Genomic DNA, 23,274 nt, shown 5'->3' with positions numbered 1-23,274 from the left:
AAGACAACTACTGCTGCTTTTGAAGGCATCATGACTAGAAATACTGAAAACATTATGGGGCAAAATTTGCTTGAGATCAATTAGCAAATGCAATTATTTTCAGCAGCATATGTAAAAAAAACTTGAATGCATCCAACAACTTAAAATAAACAAGATGATTAGCTAAGGAAGTGAATAAATGGAGCTGATTTCTTTTAGATTAAAGCAGTCATTAAAACACATTAATGCTGGAAAATAAAAATTATTTTATTTCCTACAATGATGGAGTCTAACCTAATGCAATTACAAAGCTGGTCCAAATGTTTTGATTGTGATACTTCACAATACATATCCATACCAACATGAAACACATATCAAGCCTCACAGGGAACGTAAAATGCATACTTTCACATGGCCCATGGCCAACTCCAACCCATTTAAAATTTGACAAATACCCACAAATTGATTACAATTTCTTGCAGTATACATTGTGTGGCACTAATCTGGATGGGCATAACTATGAATAGTGACAAATAGCTGGGGGCAAAGAATGGAATTGGATGAGAAAGGCCCAGTCCTTACATCTGGTACAAATTTCTATCACTATATAATTGCTCAGGCTAAAAAAATTTGCAAAACAAAGATTCCATGCAAATTTACAAACATCCTCCAATTTGATTGACATAACAGTGTATGGTCTACATGTTTAGCAAGTGTGATTGAAGAGAAGCTGATAAACCAATTTTTTCACAACAAGTCTCACAAGTCACACTTTCAATATGTAATTGTGCCTATTTCAATATCGTATGTATAAAATAATACATTCTCCTTACTACAGAGAATTTGAGGTGAAGAGTTATCCCATTGAATAACAGGAAACATTACATTTTTAGTCAATGTAAAATTACTAATCGAAGTTAATGGTTCTGACCTTTCATACATAACATCAACCTGTTTCTATGTACTGCTGGTGATAAATGAGATACCAACCAAATCTGATAACAGATCCTCCCCAAATTCACTCCAACTTTTTCAGCTAGATAGCACTACAGTAATTTATGAAGCAATTAAAAACGATAAAATTAATTTCTTACACTACACAGACTTATCAACACACAAACAAGTGAGATGTATATGATTTCAGTTAATACTAACATGTAACTTCTATTTCATGGAAACTTTACAAATATTGCTAGTCTATCCCAATTATATGCATCCTTATCTTCAAAGGTTAAAAAGTCATTACCAGCATATTTAAAATGAATAAAAATGCATCCTTACATAGCTCATATTAATATGAATGGCAAACTAATTTTGGGAAGCTAAATTTGATGCATGTGGTACTTTCATAGGTACAAAATTTTAGATCAAATTAATTACTCAAATCTCCTTTCCAAACTTTCTTTAAATATTTGCCTTATCTGGTACAAGGTAGCTAAAAGTGTACATTGGTTACAATTATCTTGGAATTCATAACCAGAAACAACAACTAAATACCCTACCATCACTGGCAACTTAGAATAAGAAAAACAATTGACTTGTCCAAGCACACGATATATCATGCACCATGTTGAAAATCTCCTACTCTCCATTTTAACAGAAGCTAACCACTCCCCCAATCTTCATCAATTCCTAAGGCAGACAGACACCTATGGTAGATCCTACTCCCAGTCTCAGGCCCGCCGCCAAGGAATCTAGCACTCACTGGCTATCCTGATGTTAGACTAGCCCTCCTTGTTAACCTGCCCACCCTGACCCCTCTTGTATATTGAGTAATTGAAAGGTACCTAAAGTTCAAAAATGTACAAAAAAAGGTTAGTACATTAGCAGAGCAGCAGCATATTCACTAAAATTTCACACAATAGTATTATCTCTGCCTAAGTGGCAGTGATGTAACGAAATTAACCATCCATTCGCATTTTCAGATGAATAAAAAAAACTATTGCATGCAGGGAGGACTAATTTACAGCTAAAGTTAATTTTCCTCCCAGCAAGAGAACTTTACCTAACACTAAAATTTGACAGAGGGAGTCCGTGATGCTGAAATCTATTGAAATGAATTGCTCAAGGGAACTTAAGTATGTAGTAACTTAACACTATCAGCAAATTTCAATGAAAGGTAAAGGTGAAAATCAAATAGACAACTCTACCCCATACAAAAACTAATCCCATGTAAATGGATATACAGTGTTCAGAGCTATAGGGTAGTTCTCAGGTGTAAACTCCTATGCCTTGGAGTGTAGTTACCTTCTGTGAAGAATAAATGGTATACATACCTCAAGGGAACCAATAGTTAGTTCACACGGGTTCTACCTTAGAACCTTCTGCCACCTCCATATCCACCACCACCACCTCCACCAATGGGAGGGTAAGGACCAGGCTCCCCTCCTCGCCTTCCTACAGGTCCACGCCAGTCACGTGGTCCCCCAGAGTACGGGGCAGCACGGACACCAACAGGACCACCCCTCAGAGGCCCACCTCCATGCCCTTGCCGGTAATTACTGCCGAAATCATCATTGCACCAACTTCCCCCATCTGAAGATTAAGAGACATGAGCAACATCTTAAAGGTTCGATCAAAAAAAGACCGGACTGATTTTATTCTGCGCAAACCGTACAATGGATTGAAACGAAACAAAGTGCACCATCTTGCAACATATCTGACGACTAAAACGAAAGGTGTCGTGTTTGTTTACGTCAAGTCGTTACTTAGCAGCAGCAGTACGTGTCTTAACCTGTTTCTCACTTTGGGCAAAGGCAGCAATGAAGAAGCTACAGGAACTGTGTGTGAGCGAGAAATTTTGTTTCAAACTTAGCAAAAGTGCTAGAAGACGCTTGGAATAATTCAGTAAGCCATAGTTAATGAAGCTATTAGTTGAAGCCAGTGTTTTGAGTGGTAGTCATTTTAAATCGCACAGAACCTCGGCACATAAATATTCGTGAATGGGGTGGCCTACCACATCGACAGACCCCAGCCATGTCAAATTTGTGAACGATTTGGTGTGGGTAAATAGCCGTTTAAATGTTAGGGAGGCAGTAAAAAAAAGTGAACATTAGTTTTGGATCCTGTCAGACAATCTTAATAGATACTTAGGGCATGACACGAGTCACATCAAATTTCGTCCCTCATGATGGTGTTCCACCACGATATTGTGCAGGCTCATATGCTGATTGTGACAGAGTTTTCTGCCAAAACCAGAACTTCCCTGATCCCTCAGCCACCCTACTTTCCAGACGTGGCTCCATCATACGTTTTTTTGTTTCAAGTTAGTTAAATCAATCTTGAAAGGGCAGCGATTAGACTATTGCGGACATTAACATTAATTGTACGGCGGACCTGAAGAGGCTTACCAGGCAGGGTTTGAGAACGTTGGCGAAGGTGTGTCATCAGCCAAGGCATGTACTTTGAGGGTGACAAGTTCGATTAAACTGTATCCATTGAAATAAACAAGTTATAAAATCAGTGCGGTCAATTTTTGATCACACCTTGTATGTAACATCATAACAATAGAATTAATGAAAGTGAGAAACTTACTGCCTAAACGACCACCACCATTTCCCCATGGGCTATCATTTCCCCATTCACCACTTCCTCGACTTTCCCATGGACCATCACCTGAAATTGGACAAAATTAAATTACTAAGGCTATTTTGACACTTACATTTTCTGTGTAAAATTAGTTGAACAACATGGACTTATTAAGTTGCACAAATTTTTAATTTATTAATCTTGAAGTAATAACAAGCTTTACTCATTAGAAAATTAGTGGTAAGGTAAGTGCTATTCCCAAGGGTATGCCGCGAGAACAGCAAGATATTTTGACAATCGGGGGTCCATTTCGTGAGTCACTAACATAAATATTTTAACAATGAACAATTTACTTCCAATAAACATTAGATAAACGCATAAAACCATGTCTGGGAAGGTAAAAATCACTGATTTGGCACCATCAACTATGAAGCTATATACAACAGGCTTTTATGTTCCATTATCATCAAATGCTGTTCTTGGGTAATTAATCGTGCTAAATGTACACAAATTATAACAATTCTAATGAAAGTAGAAAACTCATCATGAATTAGATCATTGCATGCAGCTGGAAATATAAACAATTAATTACCTCCCCAGCCATGTCCATTGCCGTGGCCATGTCCACCACCCACATTCCAGTCACCACCACCTCTTCCACCCCATGGTCCACTCCTGGGTGATGCAGGACCTTGATTCTGAGAACCAGGAGCATTTCGCATCCCTGCCATTTCAGCTTTGCTTAGGGCTTTTTTAACATCTATTCTTCTATTGTTAATGGAGTGGTTGCGTTGCACTGCAAATATTAATAAATATTCACATAAAAAAATTCAAAGCAGGAAATAATGACATTAAAAGATGAAGATACTTACAGACAATCTTATCCACTGGATCATAGTCATCAAATTCAACAAAGGCAAAGCCTCTTTTCTTTCCAGTTTCTTTTTCGGTGACTATACTTACAGAAGTTATATGACCAAATTCTTTGAAATACTCTTTCAAATCATTTTCAGAAATGTCATCTTTCAAACCACCAACAAATAATTTCTTCACAGTTGCTCCTGATTCTGGCTTCAAAATATCCTGCATTATAACATGAATATGTAGCATAAGTCTCAATGAATACATACATTAGTCTTTATTCATTGAGACTTTGAGACAACTGTACAAATAAATTCCATTAAATCATTACAGCAAAATGTCACTTCTAGCACACAAAAAGTATCATATAAATGGAAGGATTTACTGAAATAAGGTAGAATCCCACAATTGGCCCTTAAAAAGAGCATGAATTTCTTTATATGATTTCATTTCTAACAATAACTAAGAAACAAACTAACTAACCAATACAGCCTTAATAATTCACAACACATATTATTTGAAAAAGGCAAAATAATAATGAATCTTTTTAATTTTCTCAACAACAAACTTGAGTCAACCATCAGTTTCTCCAATATCTTCAAATTTTTAAAGTTCACGATACAACACTTGCCTGTCGAGGCACTGCTCTCTTTGGTTCAACTACTCTTCCATCCACCCGATGAGGTCTGGCAGCTTGAGCATCATCAACCATATGAGAACGGCAATAGGTAATAAAACCAAAACCCCTGGATCTGCAAATGAATACATTGAAATACTCATTAAACCATAATCACGAAGTCTTTTAACTGAAACATTCTGAGGATAAAAAAGGATAAAATGTGGACCAATAGTGATTCATATGAACAAACTAAATATAAAGTGTCATGCCCTCCATATTCAGCAAAGCCACTGAAAGTCTCAAGGAATGTTAAGGACATTAAAAGAGCATTTTACACCATTGATTACAATGGCTAAAATGTATATCACCTGAACGAATGTTATTTGAGGCAGCATAACACAAGGTACTAGAGGACAAAAAATTATTAAGTACCATATCCCCATTACATATTGTGATGATTCCATTGCATCAACTTACTCAAGGGGAACCAAGAAGGGAGAGTATCGGTCACAAGTGCATGAAAAATAATGGACTATTGAGGCTGATGTGAGTAGGAGAGGTAGCTTTCAAGTGACATGAGTGGCTGAAAACTTGACAGGATTAGGTGAGGTCATTGGCTTACAATTAGATGTGAAATGGTTCAATTTTTATGGCAAAAGCTTTTTGTCTCTGATCTCTTCTAAGTAAAATACAGATCCAGAAACAGAAAATTTTCAGTCTCATTTATCATCCACTATGACAATTACCAATGAAAACCTGTTGAAAGAGCCCAAGGAGAAAAGTATATTCATAACATGATGACAAGTAAATCAACTAAAAGGCAGTGACTCTAAAATTATGGTAATCCCTTGAAATCTTGATCATTGGGTTATGGGCCAATCAACAAGTTGATCATCTGGATATTTGCCGGCCTCGTTGGCAGCGGGGTAACGTTCTCGCCTGCCAAACAAGAGGTCGCGGGTTCGAGTCCCGCCTGGGTAGGTTTCCCCGGTCCAGGGCATGGTTGTTTGTGTACGTTTACTTGTTACATTTGTTGAACACTCCGGTGTAAAATGGCCAATAAGAGCTGTATCCGGTAGTTTGATAATATTTAAACCTTCGACCCATGGGCCCCTTCGGTTGTGGCAGAGAGGGATGGGTAGCTCAAAAGAGATTTACACTTTTAACATAATACATTGCTTTTCAATTTTTTAAATGAAAACCCATGTTCTAATCAAGCAAACATTTACATTGCACAATGGAAAAGCACTGCAAAATTGTTTCTGCACTGCTGGAAAGAATGAAGTAGAATATACCATTACGGATTATTACTTACATTCAGCCACAAGTAAATAATACAAAGAACCATGTTCTGTTACATATAGCTTTTCTGAATTCAAAACAAAAATTATGTTATCAGTGAAACAAATAGTGCACACCATGCCAGGTTCTCAAGTTCAATCTACTACCAGATTTAATCGATTTTTGCTTTCATCATTACCTGGATCGGAAAGCTAAATTTTCCATCACACGTGTTGCAGATTCTAAGTATCACAACATTAATTACTTTGTGCTCTTTGAATATATAATTTAACCCATTTTCACTCAGAAAAATGTCTGAAATTCTGATTTGTAACCATCTCCTTAAGAAAGTGGGATCATGTAAACCAGCTTCAAAAATAAACTAATAGATTGATTAGGTCAACTTAACATTTAGCAGCATATCTGTCACAATTTGATAACAAAATAGCGTGTCGTTTTTCATCAAGAGTCCTACTTACACAGAAAGGTGTAGTGTAGCCATATGGCTACGGAGAGTTGAAATGGGTTGAAGCATGATATTGATTATCATAGTCAATAATAGCTCAATCTATAGCTAATTCTATAGAAATGCATTTTAACAAAACAGTAACCACAGTAGACAAAGCAAAAATAATACATTACATAGTAGTACAAATCTAATGGAAATCCCATTTTAAAGGACAGTGTCTTCAACAGAGGTTAATTGAAAATGTAAAAGCATTCATGTAAAGGTAATAGACGTATATACTCAAAGTCAATTTCCCATCCAATTTAAAGGAAGTATCAAAAAAATATTGATGAAATTTCCCACATCCTCTATATACCAATGAATACTTATCAGCCTAGTTGACCCAGCCACTAAATTTGTGTTATAAGGGTACCTTCGGTACCTCATCCCACATTACCCAACCAGCACATTAGGTCTTCACCAAATGGTTGAGTTTTCAATAGCCCAATGATCTAATCCATTGATGAGACTACAGTCCTTGACTAACTAACAAGTTGTGTTCCCAGACTTCGTTTGTAAGTTAAAAAACCTAAGCAAGGCAATGAAATGAGTAGTTATCCCACAGAGAGCAACACTGAATTACAATTTCTCATCAACTCAGGATGATGAGGAAGTGATCTAGCAGCGCATGCAATGTGGCACCAGCCAACTGCAAAGATGCCAAATTTGAAATTCATGCACACAACAACTTTTTGAACGTTTGTATCTCCAAAGTTTGTAACTAGAGGACTTATTGGATAGTAAAAGTGCAGATGAGTTTTTTCGTTTGCCATAAGTGAATTTTAATTTATTTTTGGAGTCGTGAACCAGGAAACACATTACCACAAATAGCAAAATGACTGAAGCTTAAGGGAGTTATCAAAATAAAAAAATTACTACATAGAGATGAGAACACAAATTCAAATTTGCATAAATACAGATAACAGGAAAATAATTAACCTAATACGTCAGAAAAATTTTGACAGCTTTTCAACATATGAGATACGGCTGAATGGATTATGACCAAGGTTATTACATAGGTGCATTTCATGCTCCCCAACAACAGAGAGCTACTTTCGGTTGAGTCCGATGCGTCCTTTGCATCGTTTTCTCTCCACCGAACCCTGTCAGTGCACTCAGTACCACCTTACACCCACTCCCCACCCTTTGCTGACCCTCCCACCTTCCGATAACATCCCCAGTCTGCAATGTCTGTACATCTTTGTGTTTGCTGTGTGCGAGGCGAAGGCTGATTTAGTGACTTCACATTCAAATACTGCCTTTTCTTGAAACTTGACCGTTCACAGGTACCTAACTAGCCCCCGAATAACTTTGCTGTCCTTTTAACTGTGCATTCAGACCAATAGTGTGTCTTCTTAAGTTCTTTCTAATTTTCCCATAGAGGTTAATATGACCATGAATTCCAAGTTTAAAGTTTCCCCTTCTCTGGGTACTATCCTTCCCGAGCAACACCGGGTTACCAGCTCGTAACTGATAAGTAATTTAAAAATGACAATGAATACTAACTAAAAAAGAGCCACAACTTAATGTGAAATTTTCATACATTGCCTGCAATGTAAATAGATTGCCTCAACAAGTGTTACAATGATAACAAAATCTACTGGCTTGGTTACACGATACATTAATATACGTGATTTGATAAGCTGACGTATGAATGAGCACTACAATGCACAGAATAACCACAAAGCTTAGCACAGAATAACCACTACATAAGGAACGAGGCAAGTAAAAACTTACGAGGATGAATTATATTTAACTGACTGCAACAGAAAATAGTGTGGGGTGCTTAAAGTATCGAGTCAAGGTCTGTGTATCAAATAGTAAACTACCTTACTGAAACCACAACACAAACAACTACAGAGCTTTCGAACAGTAGCAAACTGTTTCGGAAATGAAGGATATGGATTCAATGATATGACTAAGTTTACGAAAAGTATAAGAATGCAAAAATTAAAGTGAGGATAAACACTTCCACCTCCACTCTAAATTACACGCGAATGTGCTACCATACTAAAAAAGGACAGGAAATGGACATTACAAACATGCAATAAACAAAACAACTTCATAAGCAATCTACCTTTTCGTCTTCGGGTCTTTCATCACAACCACGTCAACAATCTCTCCCCATTGCGAGAAATGCTTTTTAAGAGATTCATCGGTAGTTCTGTAGTCAAGTCCGCCGATGAAAAGTTTCCGGAATTGCTCCGGCTCGGACTTCCCATTTCGGCTCTACATCAAGAGAGGCATGTATCAATCATAGCGTAATTATGTTATTAAGACTCAAATTTCCTTAAAGTATACAAAGTACTTACATCCTGCTCCGTCTTCACCATTGTTTCACAGCAATTTACGTAGCGGTCACAGAAAACACTTCCAACGCAACCTTAAAATGAACGCATTCAAGACGCGAACCACATCCACAGAATATCAAACAAAATGGCTGATACAGTGAACTCGGCGAACCGAGCTTACGGCAGCGCCGAAATAAGCACGAGTTAATTTTGAAGATTTGTTTTTACAGATTTTTAAATCAGAAGTATTTATGTTATTTAAATGCATAATTTTCCTAATTATACTGTTCTAACGCCAATTTTTAAGAATTAAATGTATTTAATAATTAATACCAATGTACTACATTAGTCACATCGACAATTAATTCGCAACTATTTGTATTGTATGGGAGAATATGACAAGTTCTTCATGATCAGATGCATCATTAAAATATTAAAATATATTTTAAAGTCATTGCAAGGTCTTTTTCTTCAGAATATTCTAACAAAATTATCATTTTGCATTTTGGCGCCTTCAACTGGCCAGTTCGGGAACCGATGAACAGATAGCGTGCGATCGGTAGAATCGGTGAGATTTGCCTTCACTGAAGCATATTTTAACCGCCTTGAAGCTTGTTGCACGTGAATTTTACTTAAAGCGGTACTTGGCGGTTGATATATTTGAAAACCAGATTACAAGGTACGGTTAATCTTTAAAGCTCATTTGATTATCTTCTTTTCTTGTATTGTCTTTGGGATATTATTTGGTATCATATTCGATTTTGACCCTTGATTTAACGCGGCACTCAAAACAATGAATTTTTTAATGACATGTGCCAAATCATGAGAATACCCTTGATAATTTTGAATTGATTCGTAAATTTACATCATTAAGTTGCTGAATATTTTTGTAATTTGATAGATTCTGGACCTGTTCTCTTCTGAAAAGAAATTTCACCTCGCCCTGCGTTAGTTTCTCATGCGGAAGGTAGACGCATTGTTTTAAATTTTGATGATAATATTTTAATGATTCAAGAAACAAATCATGCTTCATTAGGTTTTCTATGATTCCGCTGCGTAATTTCAACAGTAAGTGGAAATGTTAAGCTAACAACATTGACAGTTGTCTGTACACAGTAATTTTTAATTGAAGGTGTGGAGTTTTGAAGGAGTAATATATTTATTTTCAAGTCTTAAATTACCTTTCATCATATGAACAAAGTAAATGTGATACAACATTTGTTTTCTGCAGAAATATTTGCATAAGTACAGTAATATTCACACCCTTCCTACTTGAAGTTTGGGATAAATGATACAAATTGTAGGTTCTCACGAAATTCGTGACAGCCACGGGTGAGTATTTAGAATATATTACATTGCAAATAGGGTTGCATTAGTTCTGAAACGGCGTATGAATGCGGCCTGAAATTTAAAACAAGTCATCATGTATGTAAACTTACCAAGAGTGCTAAATTTCATGAAAGTACATGTTGGTGGGTTGCATTTTGCCATTTTTTTTGTTCTAATGACGCCATTTCATTCAGCTTGTTGACTGATTAGTAACTGTTGTTGTGTACTAAGTGTGAAATTATTTCATTTCCCATGTTTTTTTATGAAGGGACCCTTCATTATTTTGTTGTTTTGGAATCACATTAAGTCCATTTACATCTTGTTACAAGTTGGTATACAAGATAAAATATTTTTGTTTAATAATTGTAATGACGATAGAGCACATTACATTGTACTGACTAAGTTAACTTCAATAAATCTTGTTTTCAGCTTCCCTTGTACTTGAAGTACCCCTTCAGCACACCGGCGCAAGATGTCGAAAGGTATTGTTAATTGTATCTAATTTAACATTTATGTACATCATAATTACTGTATCAAATGGAATCTTTCAATATTATTCTACTTCATTTTAACTTCTAATGTTGTTTTGATACCACCTTTGCCTCCTTTTGGATTCAAACTGTCCCTATTGTCAACCTGTTCACTTCGTTTTTGTAATTGTGAATACAATAGTTTTTGATCACCATAAAATCTCATTCAGCTAGCCACCAAATAAAATGTGAATGGCAGGAACTGTTGTGTTATTGGAATTACAAAAAAAAATATAGATTTTTTCTAAGGTTAGGTAAGGTTAAATCACTGGGAAATAAACATATTTTACGACTTAAAGTAATTTATAAGTTAATGTTTGGTTGCAAGATATCCCTTGCATGGGCGTACCCAGCGAGGGGTAGGAGGGGGCAGCTGCCCCCCCCCCCAGAAGCTAAATTCGCAAATGTCTTTAAGGAAAATAATATTTTTTCAAACAAATAATTTAAAAAACTTATAAATAGCTGTTACAGTTTCCTTTTAATGTTAGTTTCATTCACCTATTCCGTGCATAAATCTCACCGATAACTTGAACAACCACGGCTTGCCCCCCCTAGTTTTGATCCTGGGTAAGCCCTTGCGTGCTTGAGTCACTTCTTGGCTTAATACATCATATATTTTTGTATTGATACCTTTTTAGGGTAGAAAATTGTCTGACAACTTTTAGTATTTTATAGAGTCCCTAGAAGAGTTTAGGCAACATCCTATGCAAAAATTTCCTTCCGATGGAGAGGAATATATGATACATCATAATTGATAGACTTTTTCCTCCTCATTTTCTCTGTTCACAGTGTTAAATGTGACCCAAGCCTTTTCAAGGGCCTTTTTTCATGGGGTGTTCCATAATTAATATGGTCAGTCATCAATTCGTCAGTTGGGTCAATGCAATTCCATGAATATAACGATGGATTTGCTGCTGAACGAGTATATAGAATGGCAGTGGGGATAGGAGCTGGTGATGATGAAACCCAACTATGTAGTAATTTTTAAAACTTATTCTTCTACTTCTAATTATGCTCTTATGAACTTTATATTTCTGATTATATTTCATTTTTACACTGTGAATAGAATTCTTGCAATTAAGACTTATGGCATCCTTACAATGACTTGGGAGCACACTGAAATGCATTGGTATAAATGCTCAAAAAGGATAGAAAAATGGTGAAGGAGCAGTATATAATGTGATGAATGAGAAATATGTGGAGACCCTAAGCATTTGTGTTTACAGGCCTATATTGATTTAATGATAGGCCCTGCAACAGATGAATGGGTGGTTATAATGTGCAAATTTAGAACTGGCAGGTATATGTAGCTTAAGAAAAACCTGTTTTGGGTGGTTGAAAAAAAATATCTCCGTATTTTCGATAATAAGCTAAGAAAATGCCACATCCATTTAATTTTGGACAGTGGGTTCGACATGGTGCGACATCGTTTGGTATAAATTGAGGCAATACAGTCAAACCTCAGTGAAGCAAGTGATAGCCTTTATAATACCAAATAGCTCTTGTTTTTTTTTGGGATGTAGAGTTCCTGCTTCTATACACTTTGTGTTTTGACCAATATCTTTACGGCAATACACCAATATGGAAATCTAGAGCCATGTTAGTTGCATGCTGCCCGGCAATGTATATTGCAATCTTTCACTCGTGGATGTAGGAATGTGGATCGGTGAAGACCTTGCCAGCTATTGCCACGTAGGAAAATCACAGTTATTACAAAGATGGTAAAATAACAATTAACCTTAGATTAGGGAGTGAGGACGCAATACCACTCTCACAGAGCCAAGTATACAGCTGTAAAAAATGTTGTAACATGTGGAATTACTGTTCTGATTGCAGAAATCTCTGCTTATTGTCAGGTGTACGTAAATAAACCGGTATTGTCAGGTGTACGTAAATAGTGTTATTGAATTTGAGTAATAGAAACTGCTAGGCATAGGTGGCAAGAAAAATCTTTCATATTTATTGAACCTTGAGGCCAGTTTTCCCGCTAATGGATGTACTGGTTAACATTCAGAAACTCAACAAACACCAAATTACCCTATAACTTCCTCAGCGTAGCAAATATATTAACTCTTGACTACTATCGGCGCTTAAAGGGTAGATCGTTGAACTTAAAGCATTTGTATAAAATTCTGCCGAAGCTCAATGGGGTCGTGTTATATATCACTGTACTCATTGTTTAATTGGCTACTGCAATGAATCATTAAAAATAGTTTAAATGTTAACATTTAGCTTCTAGGGTCAAAAGATTATAGAGAGAACAACATTACAAATAGCTTTTTTTAAATTAAATTTTACCCACTCTACAATTTTAATAAAATGCACCAATGAAATATGTTGTTATTCACCAGATAACACCTTCCTTTAATGACTTTTTTGTGGGTTACCTTCATCAAATACATGGAATGATAAAAAAATTAGTAGGACGGAATTAATTAAAATTTTTTCATTGGACAAATTGGTACAGGTGCTAAATAGTACCCTTCTGCTTCAACACAATGCGTGCAAAGCAATTCTCGCCGTGCATACGTCTTCTGGAACTGTCTTTTCGAGATCCCCTTCAGGGATGCTGGAATTGAAAAAAATTAATTCTCTGGGCTTATGTTACATTCATCAATGATAGCAATGTGTGTAGCTTCATAGAAATTTCTAAGTTGAGAATGATACCTCAGTAATATTATGTATCCCCAAAGATAAGCTCTGTGGAATGGATCCCCAGATGGCCAAAAGTCTGTTGAATTTGATTTTAAAAGTATTTTACTGGTTAATGTGAGTTTAGGTAAATAATCATGATAGTCACTCCAGTCTATCCCTTTCCCAGATTAAACTTCATTCTTAATTTCATAATTATACATATTCTCTATATCTATGCATCTAAATAAATTCCGATATATTATCTTTCATTCTAGCTAACTAACACTAACCCTGTTCAATTTCTCACCACTTACTTCTTGCTCTTGACATCTTTCCCCGAGTATCTAACCTTCCCGTCTACGGTTTTAAGCATCATGTCCCTGTTCACTATCTATTCAAATCCATCCAAACCCTCTTTCTCCTCCTTGCATCATACAAAATAATTCTCTCTCATCCCATCGTCTAGCCCCTGTCCTTTCTCTCTCTATCAATACAACCTTATTTGTTCTTCTGGTACACATCTCGAGCAACCAGTCTTTCTTTTCCCTCTTCATCAGTAACCATGATTCCGTGAAGTGAAGTGTAGTGCTCTGTATCTCAAGGTTTACTTGCCTATTCTTCTCGATCTAGCAAGGCAATCATCTCATAAAGTTTGAGATCATAAATTTTTATGTATATTCTCCCAATTCCTACTCTCTCACCTTTACAAATCAGCGTGACCTATTTATTGTTATAATTTATCTTTATACTATATTCCTCGCCCTATATCAATAAAACATCTACTTTTATAAGGGATGCATCTTAGTGCATCTGCCGTGGTAAGCTAACATTGCACGGAGTAGCCAATGGATGTTTGTTCATCTGCTAACCTTGTTGATTTGAACATCATCAATTCTCCAACATTAGCGAAAGCATCTAACTCCTTCAAAGCATTCATTACCGTCTGTATTAAAGTTTAATAGCAATGACATGGGAATGCTTTGTCTCATCTCTCAGCCAAAGCTCGCCCATGCTGGTTACTTTCACTTTTGCAGTTAAGGTCTCAAAGGGATGATAAATAATTGGCGTATCTTTCTGGCACAGGTACTCCTATTTCTGTAATAATATCAATTAGTTTTATGTTTTCCTGTCAATCGAAAGATTTTTCAAAATCTATGTGGCTAGCATACATGCTGTCATAATCTAGGCTCCTATCTGAATGTCCTCCAATTCGCTGTACCACTGGTGGAACTGCTTGTTAGTGACTTATATTGCAGTCGGTTAGGTCTTTACCTTGGTACAATCAGAGGTGGTCATGAAATCAACAAACAGCAGACTCCCGATTATCCGGCTGTGGTTTATCCGGGTTGCAGATTATTCGTTCATGATTTTCACTCTCGCTCAATTTTTTCCACGATCGTCATAAAAAAAGAAAATTGGAGGTAAATTATGAACATTGTAAGACATTTAAGTGAAAGTTTGGGTTATCCATGTTTTGCGATTATTCGTGCTGTCTCTCCTCATCAATAGCCTGGGTAATCGGGAGTGTACTGTGTAATGAATTATCATTAGGCAATGCAGTTTGTCATGCTGGTGTATACTTGTGTGCTATATGGCTTCGATAACTTTCTTGTTTATGCTTTAAACTGTGAAAATGTTTTTAATGACATTTTTTAGAGAATTGTTGATTGAAATGGCATTAACCTAAAAAAGATACTTATTTAACTTATGAAACATACCATAATATGTTCAGTGTTACCAGAGGCAGGTCTTAAGAGCGAAAATACCAATGACCTAGTCAGGATTTTCTTGTGCACTGCTTTGTCAATCCTGAAACAGCAGAAAATGCGATATTATTTTGTTAAAATGCGTAATAACTTGTATGTGATGTTGGCTAATCTCTCCATTAGGCCATTTATGTTGCCCCCTGTGGTAAACAAAAATTTACTGTAATTGTTATAATTCAGTTTAGCAGTGATCCTCACTTTCTCTCCAATTTAAGGGCCTTATATGTTGGCAATGAAAAATCAGATTAACTTTTTTAAAAAGATAAAAGAAAGTTCTGTCTGTAGGTAATGATTAAAAAATAAACTCCAGAGGATCAAAGAGGACATTCAGTCTTGCAGGGATTTGCTCAGATAGCCTATTGATGATGTAGTTTTTCATTCTCATATATATCTCTGTGCTATTTGGCTTAGAAAATATGCATAAAACTACATCTCTGAATAAAATATTTATAATATTGATAAATGAATATTGATTATACATAAACAAGGAACTTATTTAACTTGTATGCAAAATTAATGCTCAGGGCAATTTTAAAGAGTAAAAATAGCAATGTCCAACAGGGGTTGGATCATGAAAGAATAATTACTTTTAGTAATGAATGGATTCAAGATTTTTTCGAATCCATGTTTGGATTGGATCCTTGATTTCAGGTATTGGATCTTTGGATATTTTTGGATCTAAATGCTTTTTTAATTGCCTGCTAATAAAATGAAATAATTATTTGGGTTTATTCAGGGTGCTTAATAAAAGGTATGCTAATTTGATTGTCATACACATTTGAATATTTTTTAATTTTCCTCACTCAAGTTTCCCCAGAATTTTATTACTTTCTCATCGCATACTGACTTGTATGTCAATGGCATATGTTTAGTTTCTCTATCCAAATGAAAATGTTTCCATTCTATGGAGACGTTTTTATTATTGTTGTTTATCATTGAATTAAATTGCAACTGCACAACACAAGAGTTATATAAGCATCAACTGCAGTGGACTTGAGAGGAATGAGATGACTGCTTAGTGTGGGGTTTGGGGGTTAGGCAGCAGAAACATGTGGAGGGGAAGGAATGCGCTCCCTCTATCTTTCCAGCAATGAGGTTACGAACGAAGGAGCCAGGGGACCAACAAGTCCGAACTTTCAACTTGGTGATGTCGTAGGCTTCAAGGCGAAGCTGGGCGAGCTACGTGGTGTACGCAGTTCTAGTTTCCAGCCTGTCTCGTCTTGTGTGGTTGTGCTTATGCAACGCTTGTTTGAAAATTGTGCTGTTTGGACAGTATTGGGTATTGGTTTAGCCTTGTTGTTTCTAGGAAGCTTTGTGTCAATCAATTGGAGCATTAGAAATGTAGGTACTGTCAGAAATGCATCTAGTTTGGTCTCATTCTTTTTTTAATCTCTCCCATGTGATCCAATTGCGGGAAGCTATCGTAAGAGATCTTTGGGTCTAATATGTAACTCACATAGCAGTTGCCTCCAGAAATGGGGGGAATTGGTACACTGAAAAAGGTTCATGAGTAAGACAAGTGTCACAGTGTATTGGTGCATGCGAAGAGAGAATTTGAACTCCTTTCCACTCTAATGTTGCATTCACTGAAGGTTAATTTTGAAATTTTGGATCCAATGTATCCGATCCGACCATCCGTAGTTACTTTCATTACTAAATTAATACCTAGTCCCTAAATTTTGGATCCAATGTATCCGATCCGACCATCCGTAGTTACTTTCATTACTAAATTAATACCTAGTCCCTATCCTTTGTATCACTAGTTTGGAATGTTATTTTGCATGCACCCAAATTTTACTTGACGAGTATTAAATTGATCATTTGTTTGATAGCCATTTGCTGTTTCAGTCTAAGTTATGGATGTTTTTCACAGAAGGTACGGGAACAAGCAGGCGGCAGAAGGATTTAGATGCGGCATCTGCTGCAGGGGAGGAAGAACCAATGGAAACATTTTCAGTGGAGAAGGTGTTGGATAAAAGAGTTAAGAATGGCAAAGTTGAGTACTTGCTGAAGTGGAAAGGTTACTCCAAGTAAGTTCACATGGTTGGAAGTTTTGATGCCCCTCTACTTATTGCTACAGGATATTCTATTGCAATGGAGCTTCTTAACACATTGCAGACTGATCGCAATTATCTCCATGTTTTGTGCCCTGAACATTGAGGACTGGTCATGCAGATATCAGTGTTTTCACGTATGATAACAAAACTAATTCTGCTTTTTTTATTATTGGTTGCTCAAATTATCATTTGCTTCTGTTGTATTTGAGAATGTGCTTTCAATGATATAGTTTAGTTATATTCTTTAAATTTCTGATTAAGTGCAATTTTCAAAGATTCTTTTATGGGAACCAAATGTTTTCGTCCTTCATCGATTTGGCAAGCCTCTTCATGTCGCTTAGTGGAAACGATGGTGCAGGAGATGTCATGTATGAAGTAGCAACCCAATTGTCTGTGTTAGACACTATTTTTCATTTCTAAAAAAAGTTTTCTTGGAAGATTCAATGCTAATGATGAACTAAACAAGTATTGCCAATCCAATTAAGCTATTGTAATTGAATAGCCTTTAAAGCTGAAAATACATAATCTATTCTCCTTTTGGCCACCGTCTTGTTGACGCTTTCGTAAATGAGATAGCTTCAGCTTTTTAATAATTTTTTTGTTTGATGGTTTGCAGTGAAGACAACACATGGGAACCCATGGAAAATTTGGATTGCCCCGATCTTATATCAGCTTTTGAGAAGAAATTAGAGGGGAAAAGGGGCAAAAAACAGCCTGCATCTACAAATATTGAGGACAAAAAACCTCCCAAGAAAAAGCACATGGTGGAGGTGAGGAATGGCATTTGCTTGGCATATTGTCTTAATCTTTTAATCTGTTTGTGAAGTTCTCTAATGTGAGAAATTAATAAGAATGGTTGTTTCAATGTGATATCAACTTATTATTGTTACAGTAAAAATCAATTTTAATAGAAATCATGTATACAAACTAATTTTTGTTGATTTTTAATTGAAATTAGATTTTAATATGCGAAATAGGGTATTTTGTATCTCCCAAGTCTTCTTATATCAAAGCCTGTTTATTAATGAGGTTTTAAATCATTCCTTACCTTTTTTCCTTTGCCTCGATTTTTTTCATTGAATTGATAATTTACATTTTTTTGGAACAGGATGACAACAAGCCTCGAGGTTTTGACAGATCACTTGAACCAGAGAAAATAATTGGTGCTACTGATTCCAGTGGAGAGCTAATGTTCCTGATGAAATGGTAAGATATTCCTGTCGCTGCTTATGAACTATAGCCAACTGTTTACTCATTCCCTTACACTCCTTACTATTATATCAGATCATTGGGCATTTAAACCAATGAGCAGTAAGAAACACTCCTCTTAGGTCAAGGCTGTCATCACATAATCTTGGCCATAAAATAGCTGGGTAACTACAAAGGTGATTTTCATTGTTTACTATTGCCTATTGTTGTATTTTCAAATTTTTAATGAAAATAATATGATTGAAAAAAGTTCCATAAAAATTTGATGAAAAAGTGAATATTCATTACCAAGACTGAAGGGAATCTAAAACTCATTTGTATCATTCTTTATGGTCCTAATCGCACATATCCACATTCAAAAATTTTTAAGTCATTGTTTTGTGGGGTTTTGATAAATGTAAATACAATAATAATTTTATGTATCTTGTGTGTTGGTAATGGTAAGTTACTGATAAAAGCTCAGATTCTGTAATTTGGGGCTGCAATTATCCATGCTGTTTTTGAATTCAGCTGTGATAAAAAATTGCTCAGTCCAATAAATCATCAAAAGACATGCTTGTCAAAGTGCGATGTAAGAAGTTCTGTTAGGAAGGTGCATGAAGCAAAGCTGTAGTCTTCAATGAAACTGATCATCACAAGCTTGTATACACCAAGGATGAAGCTCGCCATGAAAAAATATTTGGCTTAACTGGAATGCAAACCCAGATCTCCCAATTGCCATTCAGGCGTTTTAACCGATGTCAGCACCAAGCCATCTTCTCTGAGCAAAATTCAGGGTTGGTTTTACCGATCACGGTGTTAACGTCACAAGTCCACTCTGCACAATTTGGAATCTGCAATGTTTTAATGATGGGATATGATAATTCATCACAAGATGAGTTGAACTTTAAATTAATTTTTTAATTTTCTGAGAATTTATAATTTATTAGAAATAAATTGTTTCTAAAGTTACTAGCAGTCATTCTGCCATTGCATGTAGCATTGCAAAATAGCAGAGTGAAAAGAATGGATACAGCACCTATATGGAGATTATAACAGAATATCAAACATTACATTAGTAAAAAAATAAAGTAAATATAACATTTGTATGCATTAAAAATCCCTTGCAATCCATGTACGCTGTGTCATGTGAACAGTCTGTTATGCATGCGCCATCAACACTTGCCGCTTCGCGGGTGCTTCCATCAGTGGGAATACCTGTCGATACTTAAAGAGCAACTAATTGTGAGGTGGAAGCAAGGGACTATTGAAGGAGACCCAGGTACATGGTGGTTAAGCTTTATACCTGGTGCTGTTTCGCGTGCTTTTTATTCGGCAGTGCCACTATGCAGCTGTATCTTGCTATGACTTAGTATACCTTTCGCCATTAACAGTAGTAGAAGTGGTCTTTTTCAGTTGACGATTGTCTTGCATGCATTAAATGTGTGGTTTATATGATTTATTGACTCAGTTATGTATGACTGTCATTTATTTCCTCAAGAAAAGTAGATATAGATGATTGGTAGCATCGCAAGTGGCAATTTTGAAATCTGGTTTTAATGCACACGGAGCTGCAGGCATGAGAATCCTCTGATGTAATATTCGTGGTTGGATGCCTTAGGAGAAGATTTTTGTGGGAAAAGGGTTTCCTTGTATGAGCCACAACAAAGCTGACTCACCGTTTCTTCTTATCCATCTTTTACGGCCCATCTCTGCAACATAACTATCTTGTCTTGGCAACAAGGTAGTGACCCAATATATTTATGGATAGCTGCATTTTCAATCATTTAATAGAGGTCTTCATTGCACAGTACTTTCCAACAATCGTACTATAATTTTTACAATAAGTAATAAAGAGTACTTATTTAAAAAGTCCTCTGATAGGTACTCATGCTCGTCCTCCATCTGCTCTACGGCAGGACAATGTGCCAGGTGTGCAGGTCTAGCCTTGCCTGCATGACATTGGCAGTGCATGTAGCAGTTTCTGACTTGGCAATTAAGTGTTATAAGGGTAACTGCGTGTCCTGGAGAATATTTGTTTAGAGTGGGAAACAGTTTCAGCTGGTGAACACGTCTGCAGAAATTAAGCAAAAAATTATGCTCCTTGCTAAGCACCACTTGGAATTTTGAAGAATCATGGGGGTCCCTGGATTAGGGAAATCTGGATTCAGGGTGCTCAGCTGTATATCATATATGGTCCTTCTCCCCTCTTGGTATACTACTGGACCTATTTTTTTTCCGTTTTTATAGAAAGTATTTTGTCAAATTGTTGTTTGCTTCCCAAACCCTGTTAGTGTAATTATTCTCTCAATTCGATAGAGTCTTATGATTTGTTCCATAAGTATTACAGATATTCATAATTTACAGTATCTCTGTCTCTCTTTCGAATAGGAAGGGAACAGATGAAGCAGACTTGGTGCCTGCTCGCCAAGCTAACGTCCGTTGCCCACAGATTGTGATTCAATTCTATGAGGAGAGGTTGACCTGGCACACATCAACTCATGAAGATGATGGATCTGGTACAAAAGAATGTCAAGCGGATTAACAAATCTGATGATCCATTCAAGCATTGTTTGATCAAAAGTTCATTCATCATGGAAGTTAATCATGAAAGATGTCACCAGAGGAAGATACATGCAGAGCCATCTCAGTGGTAGACTTTACTGTGTTTAACTTCATTGGACGGGACGGACTTCAATCCTGAAAAAAATACCTGTTTCTGATTTATAATTTTGTGATTTTGGTATTATTTGAATTTCATCCATATTTTTTTTACAATTAGACACTCCTATTCTGGGGAAGCAGGAGTAATCAGTGAATTGTATGTGATGTGACTTGAAACACAATATCAGTGCATTTGTGCATAGGTACTGAAAGACATTCTTGCCTTGACCATTCTCTAATAATTTGGCAAATGTTACTACAGTCAAAATTGGCTCCCTGATACATTTTTAGTATTTGAGACAGATAAATCATGATGCTTAAATTGCCATGTGTTTCGTAAATATATGCTTACTGATATTGTATCTGTCATAATTAATTTTTTTCAGGAAAGAAATTAATTTTCCCTATGGTCTGAATGACCCATTTGCAATATGGACCGTTCTAGTGTTTACTGTCTTTTTATGACCAAATGTCGCATGCGTCACATATGTTAATTCCTTTCCAGGAAACTGTGTTGGAAGAGAATGCTTTTAATGCAGATTTTTAACATGTGTGTCACTTGGCGTCAAGGACGGAAATTTTTGCATGGTAGTTGGTTCTCACACATTTTATGTAATATTTTAATTTTCCTAAATATATGGTCAAAAACCAAATGTGTGTTCTCTCTACTTCCATATGGAACAATTTCAAACTAACCTATATTTGATGTATGACATGATTTCATTGTTCACTGTTTAATATTGCTACTTTTGAAGTGGACAGGATGGATTTTGATTGGTGGGAAAAAATAAGGTATCAGTTAAGACAGATGAAATATGATGCCATGGAAGTCATATTGTTTTCTCATGCTCAGAGCAGTCTTTGTAGAGTATTCTTTTGTGTGTCTTTTAAGGCATTTACATGATTGATTGTTTGAAAAAAGGTTTTCTTGTCCACTTTGAATTTGTTCCTCCAAGATCTAACAAATGAAAGTAATAAATTGAATCATGTCATTCAGTAGTGTGATATGTGGCTGTTATTCATACAAGCTGATTTAATCCTGTTGAGAGATCAATACTCAGTCCTAACACCCAGGAACCACCAGTTTTTACTTCTGAAAATAACCTTGAAGCTATGAATTAAGTAATACTTCATGTGAAGTGTCCCCTAAACTTGTTTCTGTAAGTTTTTGTTCTTGAATTTAAGTAATTAGTTATTTTGAACTAAATAACTTAGGTAATAATTTGGTTGGTTCCATATTCGGCAATAAATGAGTGGTAACTTCGATTACACAATTAAGGTGACAGCCATTGAAGCAGCATGCTGAAAGATTTTGTTACAAAATATGACCTTAGTATTTAAATGATTGCTAAACGATGTCCTAGTCTGTTTGTAACTGATGATATTTTAATTATCTGACATTTTGATGGACTGGTGTAGATATTTAAGGCTATGGAGCATTTTTGTAAGGACATAGATTTGGACCTTTCTTTATCTGACCAATTAAAAAAATACATTAGAATAACTTTCAGTCCATTCCAAAATTTACATTGGTATTGACAACATATATTGTTCTATGATTTTATAAAAAGTTGTAAAATTTGTAAATAAATTTAACACCTACAACTGCCAGAATTATCGCTACCCCTTGAAGAGCCCCTAAATATGGGCTGAGCTACCTTCTATTCTCAAGTTTTTCTGTAGAAAAACCAGGCCTAGTTCTTAAAAGAATTCTTCAAAATAAAATAGGTTTGAAAAAATAAATGAGTAATCAATGCTACGAAACAAAATTTTATTTTTTAAGCCACATGAAGATGTGTAATATCAAGAGTTAAGATTAGTTAAGTTACGACTGATTTTCCAAAGATGTCGCTCAATTCTTCTGTCAATTGCATCATCAGTCATTTTTCGTATTCGATTCACTAGATATATAAATCTATAACCTTTAGGTATTACTTAACTTCCTTATTTTCGACAAATGTGTTTGCGAAGAACTTTCTTAAAGTTTGATTCTTGGGGAAGACAATGGTGTACATTGAGGTAAATAAATTTTAGTGTAA

The 23,274-nt window shown here is 35.9% G+C and overlaps 2 protein-coding genes and 1 long non-coding RNA gene across 4 annotated transcripts; 1 reads left to right on the top strand and 2 right to left on the bottom strand.

Moving 5' to 3' along the window:
• Window positions 1-225: 225 nt before the first annotated feature.
• Window positions 226-9,237, bottom strand: LOC124170882 (heterogeneous nuclear ribonucleoprotein A1, A2/B1 homolog). The gene is made up of 8 exons (XM_046549910.1): window positions 9,089-9,237; window positions 8,854-9,005; window positions 5,000-5,120; window positions 4,380-4,590; window positions 4,100-4,303; window positions 3,514-3,594; window positions 2,256-2,514; window positions 226-1,766 (listed from the first exon to the last, which is right to left on the bottom strand). Exons 1-7 carry the CDS (start codon window positions 9,107-9,109, stop codon window positions 2,294-2,296), a joined length of 1,011 nt encoding a protein of 336 aa, XP_046405866.1. The 5' UTR covers window positions 9,110-9,237; the 3' UTR covers window positions 226-1,766; window positions 2,256-2,293.
• A 354-nt stretch (window positions 9,238-9,591) lies between these two features.
• Window positions 9,592-22,240, top strand: LOC124170890 (chromobox protein homolog 1-like). Of its 2 annotated transcripts, none has more exons than XM_046549930.1 (6): window positions 9,592-9,746; window positions 10,826-10,878; window positions 17,203-17,356; window positions 18,000-18,153; window positions 18,492-18,589; window positions 20,963-22,240. In XM_046549930.1, exons 2-6 carry the CDS (start codon window positions 10,869-10,871, stop codon window positions 21,114-21,116), a joined length of 570 nt encoding a protein of 189 aa, XP_046405886.1. In that variant the 5' UTR covers window positions 9,592-9,746; window positions 10,826-10,868; the 3' UTR covers window positions 21,117-22,240. The 2 variants fall into 2 exon arrangements, with proteins under 2 accessions (XP_046405886.1, XP_046405877.1); XM_046549921.1 differs by having other exon boundaries at window positions 17,200-17,356.
• LOC124170898 lies at window positions 15,410-17,191 on the bottom strand. Its single transcript, XR_006867607.1, has 2 exons — window positions 17,064-17,191; window positions 15,410-16,991 (listed from the first exon to the last, which is right to left on the bottom strand). It is a non-coding gene; the product is annotated as an uncharacterized LOC124170898 (long non-coding RNA).
• Window positions 22,241-23,274: the final 1,034 nt, after the last annotated feature.

Source organism: Ischnura elegans, chromosome 1 (assembly GCF_921293095.1).
Source record: "Ischnura elegans chromosome 1, ioIscEleg1.1, whole genome shotgun sequence".
NCBI classification, from domain to species: Eukaryota; Metazoa; Arthropoda; class Insecta; order Odonata; family Coenagrionidae; genus Ischnura; species Ischnura elegans.
The sequence above is the reverse complement of the archived record's forward strand: the minus strand, read 5'-3'. Positions and strand labels throughout refer to the sequence as shown.

Bases quoted from the DNA above. Each gene is read 5' to 3' on its own strand.
- LOC124170882 (XM_046549910.1), bottom strand. From the start codon at position 9,109: ATGGTGAAGACGGAGCAGGAT. The intron at 9,006-9,088 runs GTAAGTACTTTG...CTCTTGATGTAG, and splicing joins TGGTGAAGACGGAGCAGGAT to AGCCGAAATGGGAAGTCCGA. The intron at 4,304-4,379 runs GTAAGTATCTTC...TAATATTTGCAG, and splicing joins TCCAGTGGATAAGATTGTCT to TGCAACGCAACCACTCCATT.
- LOC124170890 (XM_046549921.1), top strand. The intron at 17,357-17,999 runs GTAAGTTCACAT...GATGGTTTGCAG, and splicing joins AAGTGGAAAGGTTACTCCAA to TGAAGACAACACATGGGAAC. The intron at 18,154-18,491 runs GTGAGGAATGGC...TTTTTGGAACAG, and splicing joins AGAAAAAGCACATGGTGGAG to GATGACAACAAGCCTCGAGG.